Source organism: Anolis carolinensis, chromosome 2 (assembly GCF_035594765.1).
Source record: "Anolis carolinensis isolate JA03-04 chromosome 2, rAnoCar3.1.pri, whole genome shotgun sequence".
In the NCBI taxonomy this organism is placed as follows: domain Eukaryota; kingdom Metazoa; phylum Chordata; class Lepidosauria; order Squamata; family Dactyloidae; genus Anolis; species Anolis carolinensis.
The window spans coordinates 246,534,693-246,558,549 of NC_085842.1; the positions used below are offsets into that span (position 1 = coordinate 246,534,693).

At 38.3% G+C, this 23,857-nt stretch overlaps 1 protein-coding gene across 1 annotated transcript; it reads right to left on the bottom strand.

Annotated features, from left to right (window-relative positions):
- Window positions 1-907: 907 nt before the first annotated feature.
- On the bottom strand, window positions 908-23,478 carry carnmt1 (carnosine N-methyltransferase 1). Its single transcript, XM_003216534.4, has 8 exons — window positions 23,132-23,478; window positions 18,220-18,415; window positions 16,788-16,951; window positions 8,160-8,300; window positions 5,650-5,828; window positions 4,140-4,253; window positions 3,181-3,284; window positions 908-1,414 (listed from the first exon to the last, which is right to left on the bottom strand). The coding sequence occupies exons 1-8, from the start codon at window positions 23,398-23,400 to the stop codon at window positions 1,304-1,306; spliced, it is 1,278 nt and encodes a 425-aa protein (XP_003216582.1). The 5' UTR covers window positions 23,401-23,478; the 3' UTR covers window positions 908-1,303.
- Between the last annotated feature and the right edge of the window lie 379 nt (window positions 23,479-23,857).

Consider the following 23,857-nt stretch of genomic DNA (forward strand, 5'->3'; position numbering starts at 1 on the left):
TAAGCAAAATGGCAAGGAATGTCAGATGCTGCAATTCAGTAACATCTGAATGGGGCATTTTAAACTCCTCATGTAATGTGATTTGAAATTCCAAATTGCTTTCAGTAGTACATTTGATGCATTTTAAAGAAATTTTGCCTACACTTTAATATGGCACATAACTTTAAACAGTGAATGCGATAAAAGAAGAGGTCAGATGAAATAGAGCAAAATCCAAAATAATCATCCCTTAACTAAAAGGTCAGAGGTAAACTTTCAGTAGCTAGAATTGGCAGTACATGTATTTGTTTCAATGTAGTTATCCAGCTTGATAACACATGCCCCGAAGAGTGGATTTATTCAAAAGAACTTCCAATGCTACTACCACAGAACAACTGTACAGGAATTGTAAATAACTTTTAAATTTTTGTGATTTTGTTTAAAAATACTCCTCGAAAACATAGGTCAGTCTCACTAGAGTTAAGCACACTTCAGATCAGATTCATTATTAAATTATAATAAAGTTCTAATTATTAAAACCTTACTTTGCAAAAATTACTGTTAGCAGTCAGACAGATAACAGTTTGTGATGACTACCACCATAATTCATTATCACTGGCTAGAATCGCACTGCTCATAGCAGAACTGGCAATTCTCACTTCTACCATTCACTGGGTATTCCAAAAGCCTATGAAGGAAAACTAGGAAATCTTCTAGACTTGGCCTTTGGCCCTAATAAAAGGTGCCAGGAATGTAGGATCTCATTTCTCAGATGTGTCAGATCTTGGCCCATTTCAGCCCCCATTGCCATTTTCTCGTGGAAGGTCCTTGTGAAGGCTTGTGGGAGTCTCTGATAGTAGATAGCCCAGTTCCTAAACTGCTGTTCTTAATTCCTAAAAGGATTAAACATCACCAAAAAATATCAAAATATGTTAGGGTGATTTTTTAATTTGCATTTCTCTTAAATGTGGGGCAAAATTCAATTAAGTGTTCACCATGATACTAGGTATTCTTTCAGATGTGGAAGTATACTTTGTTCTAAATTACAACAGATGTATGTAAATGAGGTATCAAAATTATCCGCTTGCTTAGGAAAGAAACCTGATTAATCAAAATTTAATGTACACATGTGGGGACACTTGTATTGCACACTCATTGCTCTAATACCGAGAAGTCTGACTCTGGCAAGGTTTAGAAAACAGACAGAGCTATTGTGAGTAACAGGAAGGCACTGCCGATATGAGGTTGGTTCCAGTCATAATTTAGAGACAATTATGTGCTAATGTCATCAACAAAAATGCCAGCATCTTCCCCCGCATCCATTTCATATACTATTCTCTGGTTTTCTAACCACAAACATGACACATTCATAGTAGTATTTCATCATAGACAGCTCATTCACAGTATATGTGGTCAAGACAGATTCATGCTCCACCTGAAAAAAACAAAAACATTATCATATTAGCATGCATTTCATGAATAATATATGCATTGATAATCACTGTTTTAGTCATTTCTATCTTGTCCTTTAACAGAAATTCTTCATGGGGGGGGGGGAGATTTTAAGAGCCACATGTTCAGCAGGATTAAAATGGATTCTGAAGGAGCCACTATTTGTAGAGTATTTCTTATCCAAAATGTTTGCAACCAAAAGTGTTTGCATATACATAATGAAATATCACCAGGGCGGGACCAGAGTTTAAAAACAAACTTCTTTTGTTTTTCATATACACCTTATACACAGAGTCTAAAGGCCATTTTATGCACAAAACTGTAAATAATTTTGTGCATTAAACATTTTTTGTACATTTGAACCATCAGAAAACAAAGTCATCACTATCTCAGCTATCTATGTTTTGGATTTGGGAGTATCTTCAGATAAGGGATACTCCATCATGTATTACCATTCGATTGGTGTTATCATTAACTATACATAAAATGCATTAACTACTATTCAATAGCTTCCATACTGCCATGATCATCATTTAGAATATACTGTCTTTATAACACATACATACTAAAATCATCTTGGTTTATCCAAATAAATAGATCATTGCAGTATCTCAAAGTGCCCTTCAATTAGTGTCTATGATATTGTGCTTCCAAAAAAATCTGAAATATGCACAAAATGAAGAACTAATGCACAAGTGGGAGTATTCCTATAAGTACAAGAATATGGGGCTGATTGAACTCTGGTAGCAGTGAGGGCGAACCTTTTAGAAACAGTGCACCCAAACCAGGGGTGAGGGCACTTAGAGAGGGGGCGAGTGAGTGAGCAGGGGGAAAGCAAGCGGGGTGGGGGGGCAAGTGAGTAAGCAAGCGAGGGGGCAGGCAAGTGGGGGGAGAGATGGCGAGTGGGGGGGTGGGCAATGGCTCACGTGCTCGGGGAGAGGGTGCTACATGCCCCTTCTGGCACGGGTGCCATAGGTTTGCCACCACTGTCCTATGCTAACACTGAGTTGGATTTAACCAGTATAATTAGCTTTTCAGACACAAATTTGAGACATTGCAACCTACACCAGTGGCTACACTCTAAGCCTAGTACTGGTTCTGTGATTTGGGGATCACTGGGGGCAGAGGGCAGAGAAACTACTTATTCTACTGAAAGTTTCCCATTCTATTTAATTTAGAGCCATTATTTCCTAAATCTTAAAACTTCTGAAAAGTTAGAAAGCATCCCTTTGGTTCTGAAAGCAAAGCTATGTAAAGAGACCCACAGAATGCTACTAAACTATAATTCTGCTGCCTCAAGTTACTTACTATAAGCTATTAGGCACCTACAGGCTGGTTCCCTCTTCCTAAAGTCAGTATGCTTTCCATCTGCTCCAGCCAGTGACATTTTTATACCCTATGTTCTTTGTGGTGTGTTTCACTGCCAAGTTGATAGCCACTCAATCATTCGAGTTCAGCTATAAGCATATTAGGAACAAAATGTCACCATGAAAGTATAGGATTACAAGACAGCAATGAAAGGCAAAACTGAGTGAAGCATTACTTGAATTCAGACTTGCCAATGCCAATATAATAATTTATGACTATAATATCATTAAGAGGATTTGAGTGCTTCTGACCTTTGTCTTCCTGCTAATTATATATAGATTTTTGAAGGTATATTTTTGTATTTTCTACTATACTATAGGTTTTTGTGAATATTTCTCATATTTAAAATACAATTATTTAAAAAACAAAACAAATGCTTACCTCTATATGGAAACCATATTGTAACATTACATTTCTTATGTCTTCGTAACTCAACTCAATCGATAATTCATTTGCTAAATTTTCAAAGTGATAGAGCAGAGGACCTATAATATACCGGAATAAGGAAATTCAGCTAAACAAATTTCTCATGCAACCATATTTATACATTCTGCAAAGTATGCTGGCCGTTAGGTTGTGAACAAGATACGCTTGGGCATTTTAATGAGAACTGCCAATGCCAATATAAACTGGCTTTTACTATCTTTACAAATTTTGTCATTGAATCTGCTGTAGTCAAGTTCTCTAGGCAATATCTTCAAAACAGATTGGCATTATACAATAACAAAAGTGAATACTTAAAATTCAATTAGTTTCAGTTGAAGGGAACCTAGTAATTTGTCATAGTTGCTAGATGCCTTTTTTTACTTTTGGAGACCCTAAAGCGAACTTATCACAGTGTTTTCATGGAAGAATTTGTTCAGACTGGGTTACCCCTCACTTCTTCTGAGGCTGAGAGTATGTGACTTGGCCAAGATCACCCAGTGGGTTTCTTCAGCTGAGCAGGGATTCAAAACTTGATCTCTACACTACTATACCACATTGGATCTCGTAATCTCGTAATACACCAGAAGTTCTTAACACAGATGTTATAGCAGGCATGGCCCTCTGGGCGCTTATGTCCAGCCCTCCTAATTTTCCCGTTCAGTGGAAGAAGGCACACAGCGGCTGGGAGCCACCTGCATGTCTTACTTTCCTTCCAGTATAAGAATGGGGCGAGCAGCCTCATCCTTATATTGGGAGGACAGCCTGAGGATGACCTGCCTCTGGCCCATCTGCGTTTACCAGCCCAGTCCACAATGGGGTCCCAAAGCAAAAAAGTTTGCCCATGCCTGTGCTACAGTCATTACAAATTGCAACTTGTTATATCTAACAATTTGTTTAAAAGTATAGCAAATTACCTAAATTTATCCATATTCCTCCTGGTTTCAGTATTTTCCATATTGTATCAATGTAATCTATGACATTATGTGCTGTGTCTATGAAGAAGCAGGTTGCTACACAATCCCATATATCTGTATAAAGAAAGAAAGAAATTAAAAGTAGTCTACTCATAAACCTTTATTACAGTACATTATGTTACACATTTTAAAAAGCACAAGAATCACTTCTTTTCACTCAGTTAGAAGGCATTTAATTTCCAGAAATCTTTTCCTTGAAATTCAGCCCTTTGCTATGCAATTGATTGTTTTCAGAGGCTTACACTGACTCACAGGAGTGACTTTTCAGAGGATTGTAAGGTCTAAAGTAGGAAAGCCCATGCCATTAATGATTTATAGCAACCACACATGGTTTTTTTTCTTCCAAAAAGAAATATCCTATGACTGCATTTGGACTTGAAAGCAACTCACTGGCCAGTGGCCACTATACTCCTGAAAAATAATCTTCCATTTGAATAAGCAAAACGACAACACAGAGAATTCTGAAAGATGAGTAGTTTAATCTATAACAGATAGGACTCGCCTCTGATGTCTGGGATTTCTAACTGAAGAGGCTACTGCATCTCAAGAACAGACTTATATAAAAATACATACACTCACTACTTATTCCATTTGTCCTGCTTCCTACCAATAGGGAATATCTGATCTTCACTTATGATCTCACTTTTTTTAACAAATGCTAACAGTATCAGTTAGGATCAAATTATGAAATGAACTTTAGAAACAGAAGCTTACTCTCCTAAAGGGGTTGCCATCGGTTCAATACTGAAATAACAGCACTGTTACATTTATTTCCACCAGAAGCAGACCTTCCTGGTTGCAACCTATCACTATAGGTAAAGGATTTTCAAAATCACAGTGAACCCCACCCCCCAAACAAAAAACAAAACCCTGAATGTTTAGATATTCCTACAAGGATGTAGGACTTGCTGCTTTCAACCACATGCCTGAAAGTTCATGGCAAAGCTATGCAATGTCAAATGTGAGTTTCATAATATTTATGTTGAATTTGGAGTGGGGGTCCATGCCAAAGGGAACTTTTCATATGCAAACCAGAATTGTGTTGTTGAAACCAGGATTGTCTTGTTTGTTGCACCCCACAACTTTCTGGCAACTCGAACACAATAGTAGAAATATAATAACCTTATCTCCTGATTCCCTTCTCTGTTAAATCTTTGTGGGGGAGTGGTAATATTGCATTCTAGATTACTGCCAGCAAAAGAATGATCATCTTGTGTGAGCCATCTTGTTCAAAAAGCAAATGAAAATCAACTATATCTAGAACTATAAAGTTTCAAATATTACTATACAACAATTTTTAAAATTACTTATTTTAATGGAATATATTTTAAAAGCATTAAGTATCTTATCACATGATAAAAATTGTTTTACATTCTTGGGCAAATATTTCATTGTCTTACAAACTTCTATCACCCCAAATTCTGTGTATGTATGTGGTTTCCTTACTTACCACACTCAGAGTAGATTTCTTGAAAATCGCCTGCTGTCATAGAAAAATTTGCACCAGGAGGAAGACTGTGAGGGTCAACATCAGGGAAATAAACTGGCTGTATCTGATCAACAGATCTCTTGTTATTGCTAAACTGATGGATCCAGGGATATAATTTATATGAATTTGTTTCACAGCATCTGAAATATAATCAAATACAATTTTACTGTGCCATTTATCATACAATACTGCAAACATTATTTTTATCGACTCTTTTTATAACACAGTGTTTGTTTTTAAAAGTTGTCTCTGAAATTATTCTCCCTTAATAACGTTCTATAAATGGGTATAAAAGGAGCAACAAGATAAGCCATTCACAGGTCAAAATCTGAACCAATTTCAGACAATATAGTCAATAGTTCTAAGATTTTTAATGCAATAACTGTTTCACTAGTTTTCTCAAATAAATTCAACATAAATATATTAATGGACTATAAGTAGCAAATACATTTACTCACAAACCTACTTCTGAATTCTAATGTATCTCTCCAAGACAAATCCCAGAAATTTGTGTTGGAAGTAGGGGTTTTCCTTGGTTACAGGCAAGTTCTTACTTGACTTTGCTCATTTCATGTTCTTAACAGTTCTATTAACATATATGTATATATTTACACAGACAGAGAGGAAAAAAAGAGGTGTCCAGTTCAGACACAATGAATTTGAATGGATGGGCTGTTGGCCTATGCATGAATAATGTGCCTGCATACTCCTTTGTGGTCTGTCCTACTCAAGTGTGCCTTGCCTCAGAGATGATCTCCAAAAGTTGTTTAAACCACAGTCTCTTGAGGTGGTTTTAACCAATTACTAACTATAAGGACAGAATCAGATTCTGGTAAGTAGGCAAGAGGATTAAAATCACAGTTTTCTGGCTTAACTGTAATTGAAAGCTGGAGTTTAAAGAAGCACTGATATTAGCACCAGCTGGGTCAAACACAGAACCAGGAAAAGAAAGGAAAATAGTTTCAAATATGTTATCGTTCTAGATGTATAATGTTTTTATATGCTTAAATGTATGAGGAATTGAATCTTTGCCATGTGCAATGCTGTGCACCACTTTGAGTCCCCTCAGGGGTGAGAAAAGTGGTCTATAAATGAATTAAATAAATAAATAAATATACTGGATATTGGGGGTTGATAGATGCTTAGAGATATTTGCATCCAGAGACTATACCCTCTTACCATGATTTTTTTAAAAAGAAATCAAGATTATGGCCAGTTTGGTAAAAAGAATGGGTATTTTACCAAAGCCATTTCCAGTTTAAAATACAATTACTATGTCTTTGAAATCAGAGTCAACATGTTTTAGATGGAGACTCTGGAAGATTGAAATATTAAAACTACGCAAGATGAAATGTGAGAGAATTTTTGCAACTGGACTTAAATAAGGCAAGAAGCTTTATGACAGTCTGGAATATAAGTAAAGCCTGGATGAGGGGACAATTTATAAAATATATCTCAAAGAGAGAGAGAGAGAGAGGTGCAAGAACAAATTAAATGCAGGAAATAAAAGGTTTGGAATGGAAACATAAAGAGAAACTTGGGAAAGACTAAATAAAAATATGTTACTGAAATAGTAATTTTCAATGTTACCAATCTAATAAATGTATACTACATTATTGTATCTTAAGCAAAAGCATTTTAAATTTGCAAATATACCTGGGAAATGGCTTTTTTATGAATTGAGATTGGAAAGGATGAAAAAAGTAATCATGAAAATCAAGATGGTAGGTCAGTGCATAACAGATAATGCAAAGTTAGTCAAAACCTTTGAAGACTACATTAGAAGTGTTTATGTGAAGGTAAGAAAGAATATTTTGATAAATTTAAACTGGATAAATCATGTTTCGAATAAAAGTAAAGTTTGAATAGGCCTGTGACAATGATCAACTTCACTGAGGCGATTAAAAAGACTAAATTTGGGATTACATTGCATTATATTATAAGAAAATTGAAGACAAATTAGTTCTACCATTCAAGGTGTTTTATGATGAACTACTAAGTAAAGGGCAGATGTCACACTCCTGAAAAAATGCTTTTATTACAGTGATACATAAAGAAGATAAAGATGGAACACTAACAACGAATTACAGATCTATCTCACTACTGAACAATAATTGTAAGACTGTCACCTCTATTTTGGCAGGTTGACTGAGCAAGCAAATTTTTAAAATATTCATGGGGATGACAGAAGATTTCTGTCAAAAAGAGAATTAATGAATAATGTAAGGAAAGTTCTGGACATTACTGAATATTTGGAAAAGCACAATGAGAAAATGCTGATTTTTCCATCTTTATTGGGGGGGGGGGCATAAAGAAGGCATTCCATGATATATTTTCTCCTCCCATTTCTTTCTTTCCTTGTCTTCCTGAACATTTATTATGTTTTGCATTCTTCTGTTGTCCCAAGTTTTAAAAATTAATAAAAAGCATAACAAAAAAGGAAAAACAGCATTCAAACTATGTTTTTATACCTGTTAAGAACAAAATTAGAAGAAAAGAGCATAAAGAGGCTCCATTCATTTCCTTGGCAAGTATAACCAAGCATAGCTATTTCCCAGGCCAATCTACCTAGTCCAGCACCGGGTACCAGGATATTAACTTTGGAGAGGTCCCTGAAACACAACAAAAATAATTATTAATCTTTTTAAAGTACTTTTGATAGAATGAATTGCCCTGGTAAATGTCACCCCACTTTCAATCCCATTTACCTCCACAATTTGTCGAACTCCCCAAACCTGGATTACATGTATTTTGACAACTGAATGTTTAACCTGGATTACTACTCTACTTTCAGAAGACATACTAAATATAATCTCTCCATTTGCTAATATAATTGTCATGCTGTCTTCTCTCTTAAAAGAATCCTGTATGTTTTGATTAGTGCTGGAGAAACCTGTGAATAATTATTGCCATTTGCATTTTTAAAAGATGATATACCCATTATTTCATTTGCTTTTGGTCGTAATAAGGTATTTTTGCACTTTTAGTTGCATTCTGTACAAGCAATCCTATGCATCTTTATGTAGAATAAAACCTTTTGAAGGTAATGGCCTTATTTAAAAGTAATGATAGTATTGTTGTTACTTAGCCAGCAGAGAGCTTCTTTAAAATTCAGAGACTGCAGACAAGCCTTTCCCATGTCCCTTAATCAAAACATCTTATTCTAATGTACACAAACACACCTTTTTGTTTAGCATCGGGCCTCTCTTATTATATCTGAAATTGAGTTTATTATGTGACTTTTAGGTGGCCCAATAAAAGGAATACCCTATACCTATACTATACATAAATCTAGAAATCTTTGTTGTGACTGCGCCTTCGGGGATTATGGTTGATGGTGATGGGATTAGAAGAGGAAGAAAAAACCCTCGTGATGAGGGTTCACTGGAGGAGTTGCGCAGGAAGCGGCTTAGAGATGGGGAGTTTGGGGAAATGGATGCTGAGGAACAGGTGGTGGCTGGGGAAGTGGGCACTGAATGGGCACAGCCACCGGAGATGTCTGGGGATTTGGGGCCTATGGATACTACTGAACCTGGGGTTTCTGCAGGAGCTGATCCCACTTGGGATGCTTGGAGAAGGGAGGATGGTTCTTTAAGTGTTCATGGGGCTAAGTGTGGGCAGGATGATTGGGACTCCGACGAATTGCTAGGTACTCCGGATCCACGAGCTCTAGCTGTGTGGAGTTCGGACTCTGAGTAGATTTGGGACACCTGGTGTTTGGGTGTGAGTGTTTGGTCACCCAGGAGGAAAGGGAATAAAATGGGAATGTTTGGCCACTGCACTTTGCGTGTGGCAAGGTGTTGCTGAGGCGCCATTGGGATCTCTGTGTTTCCGTGAAGACTGGACTTGGACTGTGATTCGGATGTAAGTTATCTGGGACTGCTCTGCAGCAGAGGGATGGAACTGCATGGGTTTCCCTGGACTGCATTCTGATTACTATTTCTAGCTGCTGATACCATCTGGCTTGGCTCTCGCTGTGTCTTATCATGGACCTGGTTTGGATGACTGCACCCTCTTCGGACTTTGGATTGAATTTGACCTGGCTTCTGTCTACGCCCTCTGACTGACGACTACTCCCGGCTTCTGACTACTGGTTTGCCTTTCGGAATTTGCTGCTGCCTCCTGACCTGACCTTGGATTCTCCTGACGATGGCTATTCATCATCCCTTTGAAGCTTTCAGCTTTATCTGCTCCGTGGAAGCAGTTTACTGCTCTTCTAGTTTGTTTGTTTTCAAGCCAGTTTGCTGTTTTTCTTTTGGGAACTGTCCCTTTAAGTCCACAGAGCCGGCTGTCTGTTTTCAGAAATGGTTTGAAGCCAAGAGAGGCTTTTGCACTTTCAGTTTTACTCTGCAGCTTCTGGAAAGTTTCAAGCCTTCGTTTTTTTTTTGCTTATTTTCTAGCAGTTAAACTCTATTTGTTCTCCAAAGCTGAATTGAAGCGTCTTTTAGTTTTTATTGAATGCCAGCATGGGAAAGTAGCGTGGCTTGTTTTTGAGTTATTTTTGTCCAAACTACTCTTGAAACACTGATAAGTGAAGTGTTTCAAGGATACCTTCTGTATTTATGTTATTTTTTGGCTTATCTTTGGAATAAACTCTGTTTTGTTTGTTAACTGGCATCTGACTCTTGACAATCTTAGTTTAAAAAATAACAACTCAAAACCCTGGGACAATTTATCCACAGATCAATTGTCATAACTGTACTTTAATTCCTATAAAAAAGAACTATCTCCTTCTCTGAATAGATAGGCCAAAGTCAAGAGTTTAGTACATCCCAGGAGAACTTAAAAGAACCACCGATCCCTCTCAGCTCTATCCTCAATTGTGCTGACATTTCTGAATGCCTGGGCAGAGAAACGGTGATGGAGGCCAGGAGTGATTTCGATTTATCCACCTCAAAATCCATAATTTTGGCCCCCAAAACTTGCTCTCTACTTACATGAAGTTAACTTATAGCTAAGTGTATACAGTACTTCTTTACTGTCTGCATTCACTTTGGCACACTCCCATTCAGCACAATGTTACAATTAATTCAGCTGAAGCAGCCAATTGGTGTCTATCAATTCTTCACACTTCTACAAATGTAAATATCTCATAGGGATAGTTAAAATGTACAAATGTAATACTTCTGAACAACCGTAACTTCCCCATCCCACTGTTGTGAGATCACTGAAAAGTGTACAAAGTTAAACCAAGTCACATCAATTAATTTTAACAATGAAATCCCATTAAGTGCATTCATTACAAAGTACTCCTGAGGATTCGTGTGAATACAACAAAGAAAGGTACATCATATGTTTAAAAACAATATGCACACTATTTAAATCACTAAAGGTTTGAAAACTGTAGGAACAACCACAAAGTTTTCAACATTCTGGAAATGCCATTAAACCTGATAAGTTTAGGTAATTAAAAAACATTTACAATTCTTTCAGGACTAATGTGACCCTTTGGGGGCTTTCCCAACCACCACCACGCTTTCCCTGGTAAACCATTATTTTGTGGTTTCCCAGATTTTGTATGCGATTTTTCTCTATTCTAAAAAAACTGGAAGAATTTATTTAAGACGAAGCTTCTGTATATTTCAGAGAAAGGAACTTGCAAAACTACCTCTCAGTATTCTTTGCTTAAGAAAACTGTGAAATTCATAGGGGCCACTGTAAGTCAACAGCTGACAAAGATTACACACATGTTGCTGGTTACAGGAGCTTTAAGATAAAATATTCCACCCAAAGTAAAACCTCAGGGCAGTATACATGTACAAATAAAAATAATCTGAAAACTTGATCCTGTAAGTAAGGAATATATCAATTAGTCTAAAAGAATATTACATAATTCGTAATTCCACCATTTGGTCTATACTTTCAACCATTATTAGAAAGCAAGCCTGAAAACTCTGAAATTAAATTCAGCTCTCTGCTTCTGTCTCATACAGGCTTTGCACTAATGTGAGCTGGTGCATATCGTTACAGATTAATGTTTTCTAATTTTTGATTTTCTTATCCTGTTCCGGATCATTTCTCAACCAACAGGAACTTTTAGGAAGCACAAGAGACTCCAATACATTAATTTGGAGGTAGTGATCAGGAGGAAAACTCTACCACAAAGAGAAACTTCTCCCAATGTTCCTGCCTGGTTGTTAAGATAATCTTTCAAAGTGCTTCTTTGGGTACCTTCCAGACTACCATGAAATGGAATTCCTTCACAATTGATAAGGAATGTCATCCTTAAGGTCTCCTCATAATATTCATTTTAATGTCAGAAGACACCCCCTCACCAATTTGACAAGGATTCAGACTTTAATTTGATGTTTTAATTATTGGGTATAAGTTTGTTTTAGCTGGGTTTTAAATTTACTTTAACATTGTAATACTATAAACAGGTCTTTTATAGTTATCTTGAGCCTGTGGCTGAAGCATACCACATGACTGATCTGGAAGATCTAACGATACCTAGGGAAGTATTTCCTCTGGGGGGCCTAGAGGAAATACTTACCTAGGTATTGTTAGATCTTCTAGATCAGTCATATGGTATGCTTCAGACAGAAGCTCAAGTTATCTATAAAAGAGCTGTTTACAGTATTACATGATCCAATGTTTAACTTCTAGTGGAACATGCTAAGTCTCACATTTCAGGCCTAGAGGGGGGGGGAAACACTTTTTAAAGCATCACTAGGTCCTCCACAGAAATTCTATGCTATTCAAAGCTCTTTGCTTACAAATGAAACTGCATTCAACAAGCTTGTGTAAGAAGCAGACCTACTGTATCTTCAACTGCCATTAAAATATTTGCAAGACAAATCCAGCCATGATGACCTTCACACTTCAGACTAACATTTACTGAATCAAAAGAATGATAAAAATTCTATAATCTAAATTTTCTATATAGAAGATCCACACCTCATGAATGTTATTAAGTGGGCTAATGATTTACAGCTACATTGTAACTAAAAATGATTAGAAACATTCAGGAGCCCAGAATTTTAAAAAATGATTTAAGTTCCATTTTTAAACTTTTTAAAGCAAAATCTCTTGATCACTTCCTGTTTGAATATTGGCGTAGGACATTGTGGGGAAGACAAAAATATAGCCAAATCAACATACTCCTTTTTCACATTACCCTATGGCACTATAAAGTGTGAATACGGCTTTGCATTCACACTTTACAGCTTGCCAATTAAAATGAATCTGCATTACAGAAAACATTCTGTGTTCTGAACTATAAGCATTCCCATGTACACAATACGAAAACATTCCATCCAAACCGTGGAAATATTCCTTTTCCCCGCTAAACAAAACAAGGTGGGAGATTTATTGAAAAACAAACCCTTTGATTTAAATGTATAAAAACTTACCGTAGATTTTTCTATAACTGAAGACATTCTTGAATGTCTTGAATCTAACAAGGGAAGGGTATTCATGTTACATTTTGAATGAGCTCTTAAGCCTTTACCTTTTCAAAACCTCTCTGTGGGCTAAGTAATCTAGCAGCACTGATTTAAAGCTAAATTCAAAGCGAGAGGGACCAGAATCGCTAAGGTCAAGTTGCCAATCTGTTACAAACAGAACTCTGCCACCAGAATCACATTAGAAGAGGCATAATGGAGTAGGACTACCATGTAGTTAGTTACTACTGTCTAGGAAAGCCCAGATAGTAAAAATTGCTTGCTAATTTCATAGCTTTTTCAAACGTGTATTTGTGCTTTTCATGAATATAAAAAGCACAAACAGGAAAAGCATTGTTAATTACAATGTCTCATCTATTCCTTTTTTACTTTGCTTTAAGGATATCTTTCTACCGCGGTTTAATATGTACCTTGATTTCCTACAAGATTCATTTGAATACACTGTTTCTTTAAGTGTCTTTTAAGATTTGCTCTGTAATTGTGGCTATTTTACTTCAGAACAAAAAGCTGGAACAGAGTATTTTATAGTCCCTTTTAGCTTTGATCTGTGATAATTTCAAAAAACAGCTCAAACCGTTATTGGTATTTCAATATATTCTTGAACATAGTAAAATATAAATAGAATAACAGATAAGAGAAGTCTGCTTGAATGAGATGTCTGGAGACTTGCTTATGAATTTCTGCATGACTTTGTGTACCAGCTCCTAGTCCAATAACCCATGCCAGACCCCAAGGAATCTACTTCCAGTCAATGGACAGCTTCCCACAAAGGAAGTTGTAGCTAGTGGAGTACAATACAGTGCCAGTTCTTGGCACTTCAAAAAATGGCATCCTCAGTTGGTAATTGAGCTTTCAAAACCATTCAGCTAGAGCCATGGTCTATGAAGAAGTCACTGACTTGGTGTGGGATTAAGTCAGAAGCAATTTATATTGTTATTCTCACAAACCCTACAAGCACATGGGCAGAAGTTTATGAACAAACAGACACTTACAGGGATGTGAGAGGTAGTCCTGGGTCACAGGATGAAGAAACATGAATTTGGTGAGAGTTGTTACAGTGGCCTCTAACAGTTGTGCCATTTTTGTTTTCATGCCTGTGGATGCAGAAAGCTATACTTGCAGAAAGTGAAAGCTAATTACCCTGCTGGAAGATAAGATGCAGTAACTTCAGGCCTGCCAATCCACACTTCAGCTCATCAGGAAAGATTAAGAGTTTTTGGCCTAAGAAGGGAGAGAAAAATACTACAAGTGAATAACTGGCCAGGCAGATAATGTTATCAGAGAGGATTGTGCTTCTTGGACCACTCCGCCAAGGGCCAACAAATTCTTCACTTGACCTGCTGAGAATGTCAATTTCCTAAAGATGGAAGAAGTGGAAAAGGAATGATAATCTTAGATCTTATTCTCACCAACAAAGATAAACTGGTTAACAATGTGTAAGGTGGAAGTGAACACAGCCTTTCAGAATTCATTATATATATATATATATAAAACTGGACATGCACTTAGGATTTTAAAAGCCAGTTTCAATGAACTTGAGGAAATAGTGGGCAAGATCCCATGGTAAGAAATAACTCAAAAAAGAAGGGAGTTTTCAAGGTCTATCATTAAAGAGTGAAATAGGAAAAGTAAGAGAACTAGAAAAAACCTAGGGAAGGATTCATAAGGCGTTACTAGATGAATTGAAATTTAAAACTGAGATATAAAAGAAGACAGCAACTCAGTAAAGAACTGTAAAAATGAAGATGGAATATTTACAGTGAAGAAGGATGGCAAAGCTAAACCTCAGAAAGAACTTAGGCTTGCAAGAGAGAACAACAATAAAAGGGGGATCTCTTCTGTCTGGAGCAAGGGCAGGAAAATGGCACATCTACAAGATGGATAATATTACTGAATGACAGAGAGAAAGCAGAATTATTCAATAATGCCTTTATCAATGTATTCTCTCAGTGCTCTATCAAGTAAAAATATAATGAATGATAGTGATAGAGATGATGTTGCTATTTTAAATTACGTTTCCAGGGCCAGCTCTGTATTCAATGGTACTGAAGGGATTTGCAGATGTAATTTAAGAATCTCTGTGTATTTGTGAACAAATATAGTCCATGAAGACTGAAAGGAGGCAAATATTGTCCCCTTCTTTAACAAAGGAGGAGAGATTCTGGGCAACAACTAGGAAAGATCTGAGAAGAGAAAACTGAACAGTTTATGCAAATTGGAAGAATGCTTTGATTCTTGAAATGTATGCATTTCTCAAAAATAAATCATGATGACAATTGTTTATAGAACTACACATTTATTAGAGAAATGGTATTAATCTAATGTATTAGGATTCTAGTAAGGCTTTTGAGAAGTTTCTCCATGACAAGGTGAAAAAAATGACATCTAAGGTGAATTTGACACCTGGGTGAATTTCCAAGTCGTTGGTAGAGCAAGTCAAAGCACCTATAGCTTCTTATACTCCTGGAGAGAATTTATAATATGTATATTTCAGGGTTTTGTTCTGGCCCTAGTGTTGTTCGACATTCTTCTAAATGACATCTGGGTAAAGGATAAGAACAGATGCTCAACAAATTTTCCCACAACATCAAACTGAGAGGGGCTGTTAATACCTCAGATGATAGAATAAGGATTTAAGATTTAAGAGGAAAACTGGAACAGTACTAAGAAAATGAATTTCATTAGAGATAACTGTAAGGTAATATACAAAGAAAGGGGAAAATGCTCAAATATAGGACATTTCATGCCTGGATTTAGAAATCCTAGTAGAGCAAAAGCTAAACATGAGTGAAAGTGTGATAAGAAAAGGCAACAAAATTCTGGATGTGTTAATATGACTATAGGGGATTTTTTAAGGTTAAGGGAAATAATAATATCACTCTATTCTGCCTTGATCAAACTGTCCAGCTCTTGTTACCACATTTTAAGAAAGATACCAACAAACTGGAATGTGTCAAGACAAAGTTGAGAAATATTTATTTAAACTTTTTGATCCCATCACTAGATCTCTGAGTCATTCACAACAAAATGGGAATGCATCTGGAAATCAAGCTCTATGTGGAAAGGTTGAAGGATAGTTAGGTTTAGGTTATAGAAGAAAACTGAGTGTTAATATTATAACCATGTTTAAAGAACTGGGGGATATAATGTGGTAGAAGAACTATACTTGTTTTCACTTGGTCTAGGTGGGAGGGCCCAATGCAGTAGATTCAAATTGCAAGGGGGAAATCCCACTTAAAAATTAAGAACTACCTAATGGTAAGAGGTGTTTGACTTTGGAATAGACCTATTTTGGATTTTGGTAGATGCTACTTCATTGCAAATTTGTATACAAAGATTGCACTATCCCCTTTCAAAGATGGGATTCATGAATGGCAGGGATTTGGCAACATAGTTTAGGTAACACCAGATTCTGTGATTACAAGTTTATACTTGCTGCTTATCCACAATTTTATGCTATCAAATGTAGTGTTGTCCTCCACTCAAAAGTTTTCAATCAAAACACTAAGCTTCTGTTGAAGTCATATTATAAAGATGTGACAGTTTGACAATTCCCCCCTTTCTGGTTAACCAACAAAATTTAAAATACCAGTTTAAATAATATTTAAGGTTTTTTCCCCTTCTGGTTTGAAATAATTTATAACAAATGTATTAGTGTATATTTAGCCCTTCAAATAAGTCTCCCAAAATATTTACCATCTGTCTTTTGGAAAGTTCTTCACAATTTCATTGATGATTGGCTGATAGCAGGAATCTCTCTCAGGTTTTCCAGTTTCACTCCAATCTCTTACAAATTGTTTTAAAGTGGACTTTAATTTATCCATGTCAAATGTTGAGGCTGGTATAATTCTTTTATTATCCTAATAAAAATGTTTAAAAAGTTAGTTGAAGTATCAATCCAAAAACCAAGAAAAACAAAGTAACATTTTGAGCCCATATTATTGGGTACAAAGTTAAGTCCTTTGACATAAAAGATCAAGGAATAACCGAATCATAAATGAAATAACTGGTTTAAAATAAACTCTTCTAGAATTATCACTACGATCAAAAAATACACCCAAAAGTAATTAAACACAAACTTTAAAACAAAAACAAAAAAAACCCTGGTGTGTGAGAATGAAGAAGCCTTTCATTACAAAATGTTATAAAGAAAACATGTAGTGCAGTGGTTCCCAAACTTATTTGGCCTGCCGCCCCCTTTCCAGAAAAAATATGACTTAGCGCCCCCTGGAAAGGGAAGCGTGGCTTAGAGGGGTGGACGTGGCTCCTGCTCAAGAGGGCAGGGCTGAGCCTCTCCCCTAGTCCAAGATGCAGGGCTGCGAGGGAAGGTGGGCGGGGCCACAAATGGGAGGCTAGGACTGGGATGGGCGGAGTTACGAGCTCTGAGGCAGGGTTGAGCTTCTATCCCTGTCCTGCGGAGCCTGCCAGGACACAGGAGGCGGGGCTAGAGGGGGCGGGGCCTCTTCCCAAGTGTCTGACGGGGCTGAACCTCTATACCCCGCCCCCATGTTCTAACAAGCGCCTCAGGGGAGGTATACAGAGGCTCAGCCCCGTCTCGCGCTCTTGAGAAGAGGCCCCGCCCCCACCCCTAGTCCTAAAAGGCCTCTAAGGAGAGGTACAGATTCTCAGCCCTGTCTCGGATTCTTGGGAAGAAGCCATGCCCACTCCTCTAGCTCCACCCCCTGTGTGTCCTAACAGGCGCCTCAGGTGCTCAGCCCTGTCTCCAGCACTTGGGAAGAGGCCCCGCGCCTCCCCTGGCCCTGCCCCCATGTCCTAATAGGTGCCATCACTGCCCCCCTGGATCGCTCCAGTGCCCACCGGGAGGCGGTAGCACCCACTTTGGGAATTACTGATGTAGTGATTCAATGTTTATGTTAATAAAAATGTTTAAGAAGTTAGTCTCAAATTGCCATACCTATGTTTGTATCTTTATTTTTAAAACTAACACTACTATAATTGTCTCTTTTTATTTTGGTTTAATATCACCTGATGTTACTACCAGACAGTTTAATCAAATTATATACTAGATAACAAAGAGGTTTTGGTGCAATATCCATATGCATTAGTTATTAAAAATAAAATAAATACAATAAAATAAATGCAGTTGAGAAAAAAAATTAAAACCCACATCATCACCATATTCTTTATTTTCAAACATGTTGGTGCAGTCATTCACAATTGTTTGCAAGATGTCCTGATTGTGGTCAATGCATTTCCGAATCTTGTCAAGGTGAGGCAGAAAATGAGGGAGTAATCTCTGCTGAACCGCCGGAAGAGATCTGAACTGTCTTTCTGCACGATTTACTCTTTCATGCATATTAGTTCTGGAAATGAAAATGGGTAACCAAATATTGGAAACTAGCACACACAGGGAATTATACTGAAATTCTGTATTATCATTTTAATTTTTGTATTTTTAAAAGTTATAATTTATAAATTCAAAATGGCCAGATATCAGCCAAAGGCCCGGAAAATAAAAAAAAAGTCTCTGCCTACTAATGGAAACAGGCAAGGAGGAGTTTATCATGGGAAAGAATTCAATTGACTAGAAGCAGCCAACCAAGGGGCTATCTCCCATATCTTCACCAAACAGCTTTGTGGTGATTGGTGAAGATCATCAGAAAGCTCTCCTGATGATCTTAAGATTCAGATAGGCTCATATCAGGTGGCAGGTTTTTCAAGTATATTTTGGTATGCATGCTGAAGATTTCTACTTTGGGCCAGAATTAAATCACATGAGATTTTTAGCAAAAAATAAAATTGTTACATCCCACTACATAATCAAAGCCAACCCAACACCAATAATTTTAGAAAAGAAATTCTGGTTCAAGTACAGCCAAGTATTAGGCACTTAAAGGTTCTAATGGTTCTACTGGTAGATGTTGGCTTCTCTTTGATAAAATAGAAATCAAGTACTGTAGATACTCAAGCATAAGCTGGCCCGAATATAAGCTGAGGTACCTAATTCTACCACAAAAAACTGGGAAAACTTATTGACCCGAGTATAAGATGAGGGTGGGAAATGCAGCAGCTACTGGTAATTTTCAAAAATAAAAATAGATACCAATAAAATTACATTAATTGAGGCATCAATGGGTTAAATGTTTTTGAATATCTACATAAAACTGTAATTTAAGATAATAAGACTTTAATAAGATAAGACTGTCCAATTCTGATTACAGTAGAGTTCCAGTTACCCGGCACTCTGTATTATCCGAGACGCCGCCGGGGGCATCCCTCCCTCTCTTTCTCTCGAGTTCCTTCCTGGGGCAGCCCAAGGAAGGGAGTGAAGGGAGCTCGAGAGAAGGAGAGGGAGAGGGAAGCCCCCATGGGCATTGCTAGGCAGCAGCGCTGACGCTTCCTTGAGCCGAGTGCTCATCGTAGGGACAAGCCCCATCCCTCGGTGAGCACTCGCCCCTTGGGAAGTGCCCGTGAGTATTGCTAGGCAGCAGTGCTCATGGGCGCTTCCCTAAACCGGATTGCCGGGAGAGATAATAGGGTCTCCCTATTATCCGTCAGTTCCAGTTATTCAACATTCGGCCCGCCCGTTTATGTCGAATAACCGGAACTCAACTGTACCTATATACTCGAGTATAAGCTGACCCAAATGTAAGTTGGCCAGGACACTCACTTGAATATAAGCTGAGGGGGGCTTTTTCAGCCCTAAAAAGGGCTGAAAAACTCTGCTTATACAGTACTTGAGTATAAACAGTATCTTTCATTTTCACTGTCTTATTTCAGCAGAATGTTTAATCAATGAGACTATATTGTTTAACTTTCACCAGTGGTCTAATGTATCCATGTATGATGCAAAAAAGGTATGACTGCAACTTCCGACAAGGAGGGAGTTGGTCTGGAAGGCCCATGAGGTCTCTTCCAACTCTATGATTCTATGAAAACAACCAGTAATTTTAATTCTGTATGTTGCGGTTGATTTTAGAATAGAATAACTTGTCATTGTACATATTACAATGAAATTAAATATCATCTTCAATACACATTATATATGTAGAATTACAAAAACAAAATACCCATTCCTCCACATTCTAATCACTATTGCACAACCTCTTCTGCCACATCAGTGTGAAACCAGAATTCAATATAGTCACAGCTTAGGGATAGAAGCCATCTCTCAACCTATTTGTCCTTGTTTCTATCTTCCTATACTGTATGCCAGATTGTAATAATTTTAAAAAAGAATATCCAGGGTGAATATCCTGAATATCCTTAAGAATATCAGAATATCCTTAAGAATATTCTGAGCTTTTTTAAGGTAGTGGGAATTATAAATTTCTTCCAAAGAGGGGAGAGGGCAACCAATAACTCTCTGGGCAGTAATGGTACCATTATTTATTGTAGTGTATTGTTACGTTTATTTTGCTGTCTACATATGAGGGTTATTGGACAATACAGAAATAAAGTAAAGAAATATAGATATTGAATTAAATAAATCAAATGCATACTGGGCTTGACCTACACGTGTAGGATGGGTTATGCGCAATTTTGTTTCTTTGCTATTATAACTATTAACTCATTGCTTTAATTTTATATTTTAAAACAAGAAAATAAAAATGGTTCATACTGAAAGTGAAGAAAAAGGGATGGGTACCCTACCCTACAGATAGTTTTTGAACATGTGAGACATTTTGAATTTATGAGGAAAAAAATCCCTGATTTTAAAAATAAAAATGGAAATGTTCAGGAAAAAATAGACATTTTCAGATGCTATTAGGAAACTAGTAGAAAAAATTGAAAGTCACCCTGTTGCTTTAGCAGCTTAAAATATGCTATACACAAATTGGTTTCGCATAATACTGTCATATTTGGTATATTAACTGTGCATTTTATTCAGAAAATAACTCCAAATGAGATTTATTTTTCTTACAAATAGAGATAACAAGGTTCTGAACTAAATGGAATACTTGATCTGTAAAGTAACTGCTTTAGCTTTGGCAGCCCACAAGAATCATGCAAAAACAAAGCAGTAACAATAGAAGAAACAATCGGCATTAATAAAGAAAAGAAAACTCTTTGTCTTCTCTACTCCTGTCTACTGCCAAGTAGATATAAAACATCCCTGAGAGAAAAGGAAACCAGGTTCAGTACTTACAAACGTCTGATATCATAAATCTGTGCTTCTTTGGCTATGTGGTGTGCTTTTAAAACACAGTGTTACATAAATGTCTACTTGCTACATCAATTTTTAGAAACAACGTAGGGAGGGGGGAAAGGCATCAACACCTTGTGTTAAATATAGGCTTCCATAACATTTGGATGCTTTGCTTTTTGTTGACTCATTCTTTCATCACTTGCAAATTACAGACAGGTTACAATAATTTGTTGAGGGATCCACTCTTTGTGCCAGTGATGATGCCAAAAAAGAACAACTGTGCAGACAGGAAAATCTGCCTGAATAGTCCTGTTCCTATATAGACACCATATAATTTGTAAATCTATATGAGTCTTTAGTGTGGATTTATCAAGTTTTAGTAACCATTTAAAGCCAGAAACAAATCTTAAAAATAACTCTGCAACGGAGGAATATCTCATTAGGTCTTACGTTGCGGGGTTACCGTCTTGCAAATGACAGAAGCCAGGGCTATTGGTGAAACACTGCAATGACTAAGTTGCTGTTAGTTTTCTGGGCTGTATAGCCATGCTCCAGAAGCATTGTTTCCTGACATTTCACCCACATCTATGGCAGGCATTCTCAGAGGTTGTGAAGTATACTGGAAACTAGGCAAGGGGGGGCTTATATATCCCGGGAAGGTCCAATGGTGGGACAAAGAACTCTTGTCAGAATACACAGAGAAGCCACTGAAATCCGCAAGCATGTAGACAATTTTAACAGAAAGGAAGAAACCATGAAAATTTATTTATTTATATATTTATTTATTTCCATCATTTATATGCCGCCCTTCTCACCCGAAGGGACTCAGGGCGGCTCACAATACAGTAGAAAAATAAAACATAGCAATATAAAACAATCAATTTAAAACAATCCCATAAATACATTTAAAACAGTATAATAAATACTTAATCCATTCGTCCACATAAACCTTGCACGTAAACCTTAGTCCGGACCGAGTTAAAGCCATCATAATTCATTCATTAAACGCTTGTTCGCAAAGCCAGGTCTTTACCTTTTTTCTGAAACTCAGAAGGGATGGAGCCTGCCGGATGTCACTGGGGAGGGAGTTCCACAGCCAAGGAGCCACCACCGAGAAGGCCCTGTCCCTCGTTCCCACCAGCCGCACTTGTGAGGCAGGTGGGACCGAGAGCAGGGCCTCCCCAGACGATCTTAAAGTTCTCATGGGCTCATAGGAGGAGATACGTTCGGATAGGTAAGTTGGACCGGAACCGTTTAGGGCTTTGTAGGCCAAAACCAGCACTTTGAATTGGGCTCGGTAGCATATTGGCAGCCAGTGGAGCTGACGCAACAGAGGAGTGGTGTGCTCCCTGTACACCGCTCCAGTTATAAGCCTGGCTGCCGCTCGTTGTACTAATTGAAGCTTCCGGGCCGTCTTCAAAGGCAGCCCCACTGACCACCAGTATTTTAAAAACTCTAAAAACAGGACAGTAAACAAAGAACAACACTCAGGAGACAGGGGAATTCCAGATAGGAAACAATCAAGGCCAGTTAACACCTTCCAACAAAGGATTTCCCCAGGCAGGATGCAGCCAGGCTTTGAAGCTGCCAGATTATTCAATGCTAATCAAGGTGAATAACTGCAACATTTGCCTCAAGCAGACAAGAGTTCTTTCTCCAACCCTGGACCTTCCACGGATATATAAGCCCCACTTGCCTAGTTTCCAACAGACCTCACAACCTCTGAGGATGCCTGCCATAGATGTGGGCGAAACGTCAGAAGAGAATGCTTCTGGAACATGGCCACACAGCCGGGAAAACTCACAATAACCCAAGGATGCTACTGTTACTCAATGGGCAGAAATACGGTGCAGGTCAAACACTGTAATGACTGTCGGGATTCCTCCCCGACAGAGGATCAGCAAACGCCATTCAGGGAGGGCTCGTTTACCCGTAGTAACGGAAGGCGTTGATAATCCTCCGGAAGTGCTCCCGCTCCAGCTTCTCCTCTTCCTCTCCATCCTTGCTGTCTCTCGGCGGCGGCGGCGCCGCCTCTTCCTCCTCCTCCGCGGGCCGCCTCTCTTGGCCGCAGTCCCCTGGCCCGGCTGGCCCTCCGGCCCCTCCGCTCGGACGACTCCCCCGCAGCATTGCCTTCCCCGGCGAAGGAAGCAGCGCCTCATTCCGCGGCACAGCGCACGCGGCGGCGGCGGCAAGCGACATCCTGCTCGTTTTCCCTCAGCGGTACCCGGCCCGCCCTTCCTCTCTACTCGCGCCCACTTCCGGTCCCACTGAGGCGCGCTTCCGGCTTCGCAGTGACGAGCCCACCGCGGAGCCAATCCTCTTCCAGGGAGCGGAAGAGTGCCGCCCAAGAACATGCGCGTCGGGGAAGGGGTTGCCTTGGCAACCCGCCCAGTTCTCGCGAGAGGCCGCACGAAGGCATAAAGTGAAGGCGGGAGCAAGTTTGTCTCTCATCGTTTTGTTAGTTTGAGTGATTGGAAGGTCTCAATGCCATAACATTACATTCTCTCAACTTGCTTTGATATTTTTACCTTGATATATATGATCATGAAGCCAGCCTTGCGTAGCAGTTCTGAGTGTTGGGCTACGGCTCTGCCCCAGCTCTGCTATGGAAGGTCACATTCTCGGCCTCAGAGATGGGCAAGACCCCTCTGGTCAA

Bases quoted from the DNA above. Each gene is read 5' to 3' on its own strand.
- carnmt1 (XM_003216534.4), bottom strand. From the start codon at position 23,400: ATGTCGCTTGCCGCCGCCGCCGCGTGCGCTGTGCCGCGGAATGAGGCG. The intron at 8,301-16,787 runs GTAAATATTTTG...GTTGTGTTTCAG, and splicing joins AACTTTCCAAAAGACAGATG to GGACCTCTCCAAAGTTAATA. The intron at 4,254-5,649 runs GTAAGTAAGGAA...TTCTTTATACAG, and splicing joins AGAAATCTACTCTGAGTGTG to ATATATGGGATTGTGTAGCA.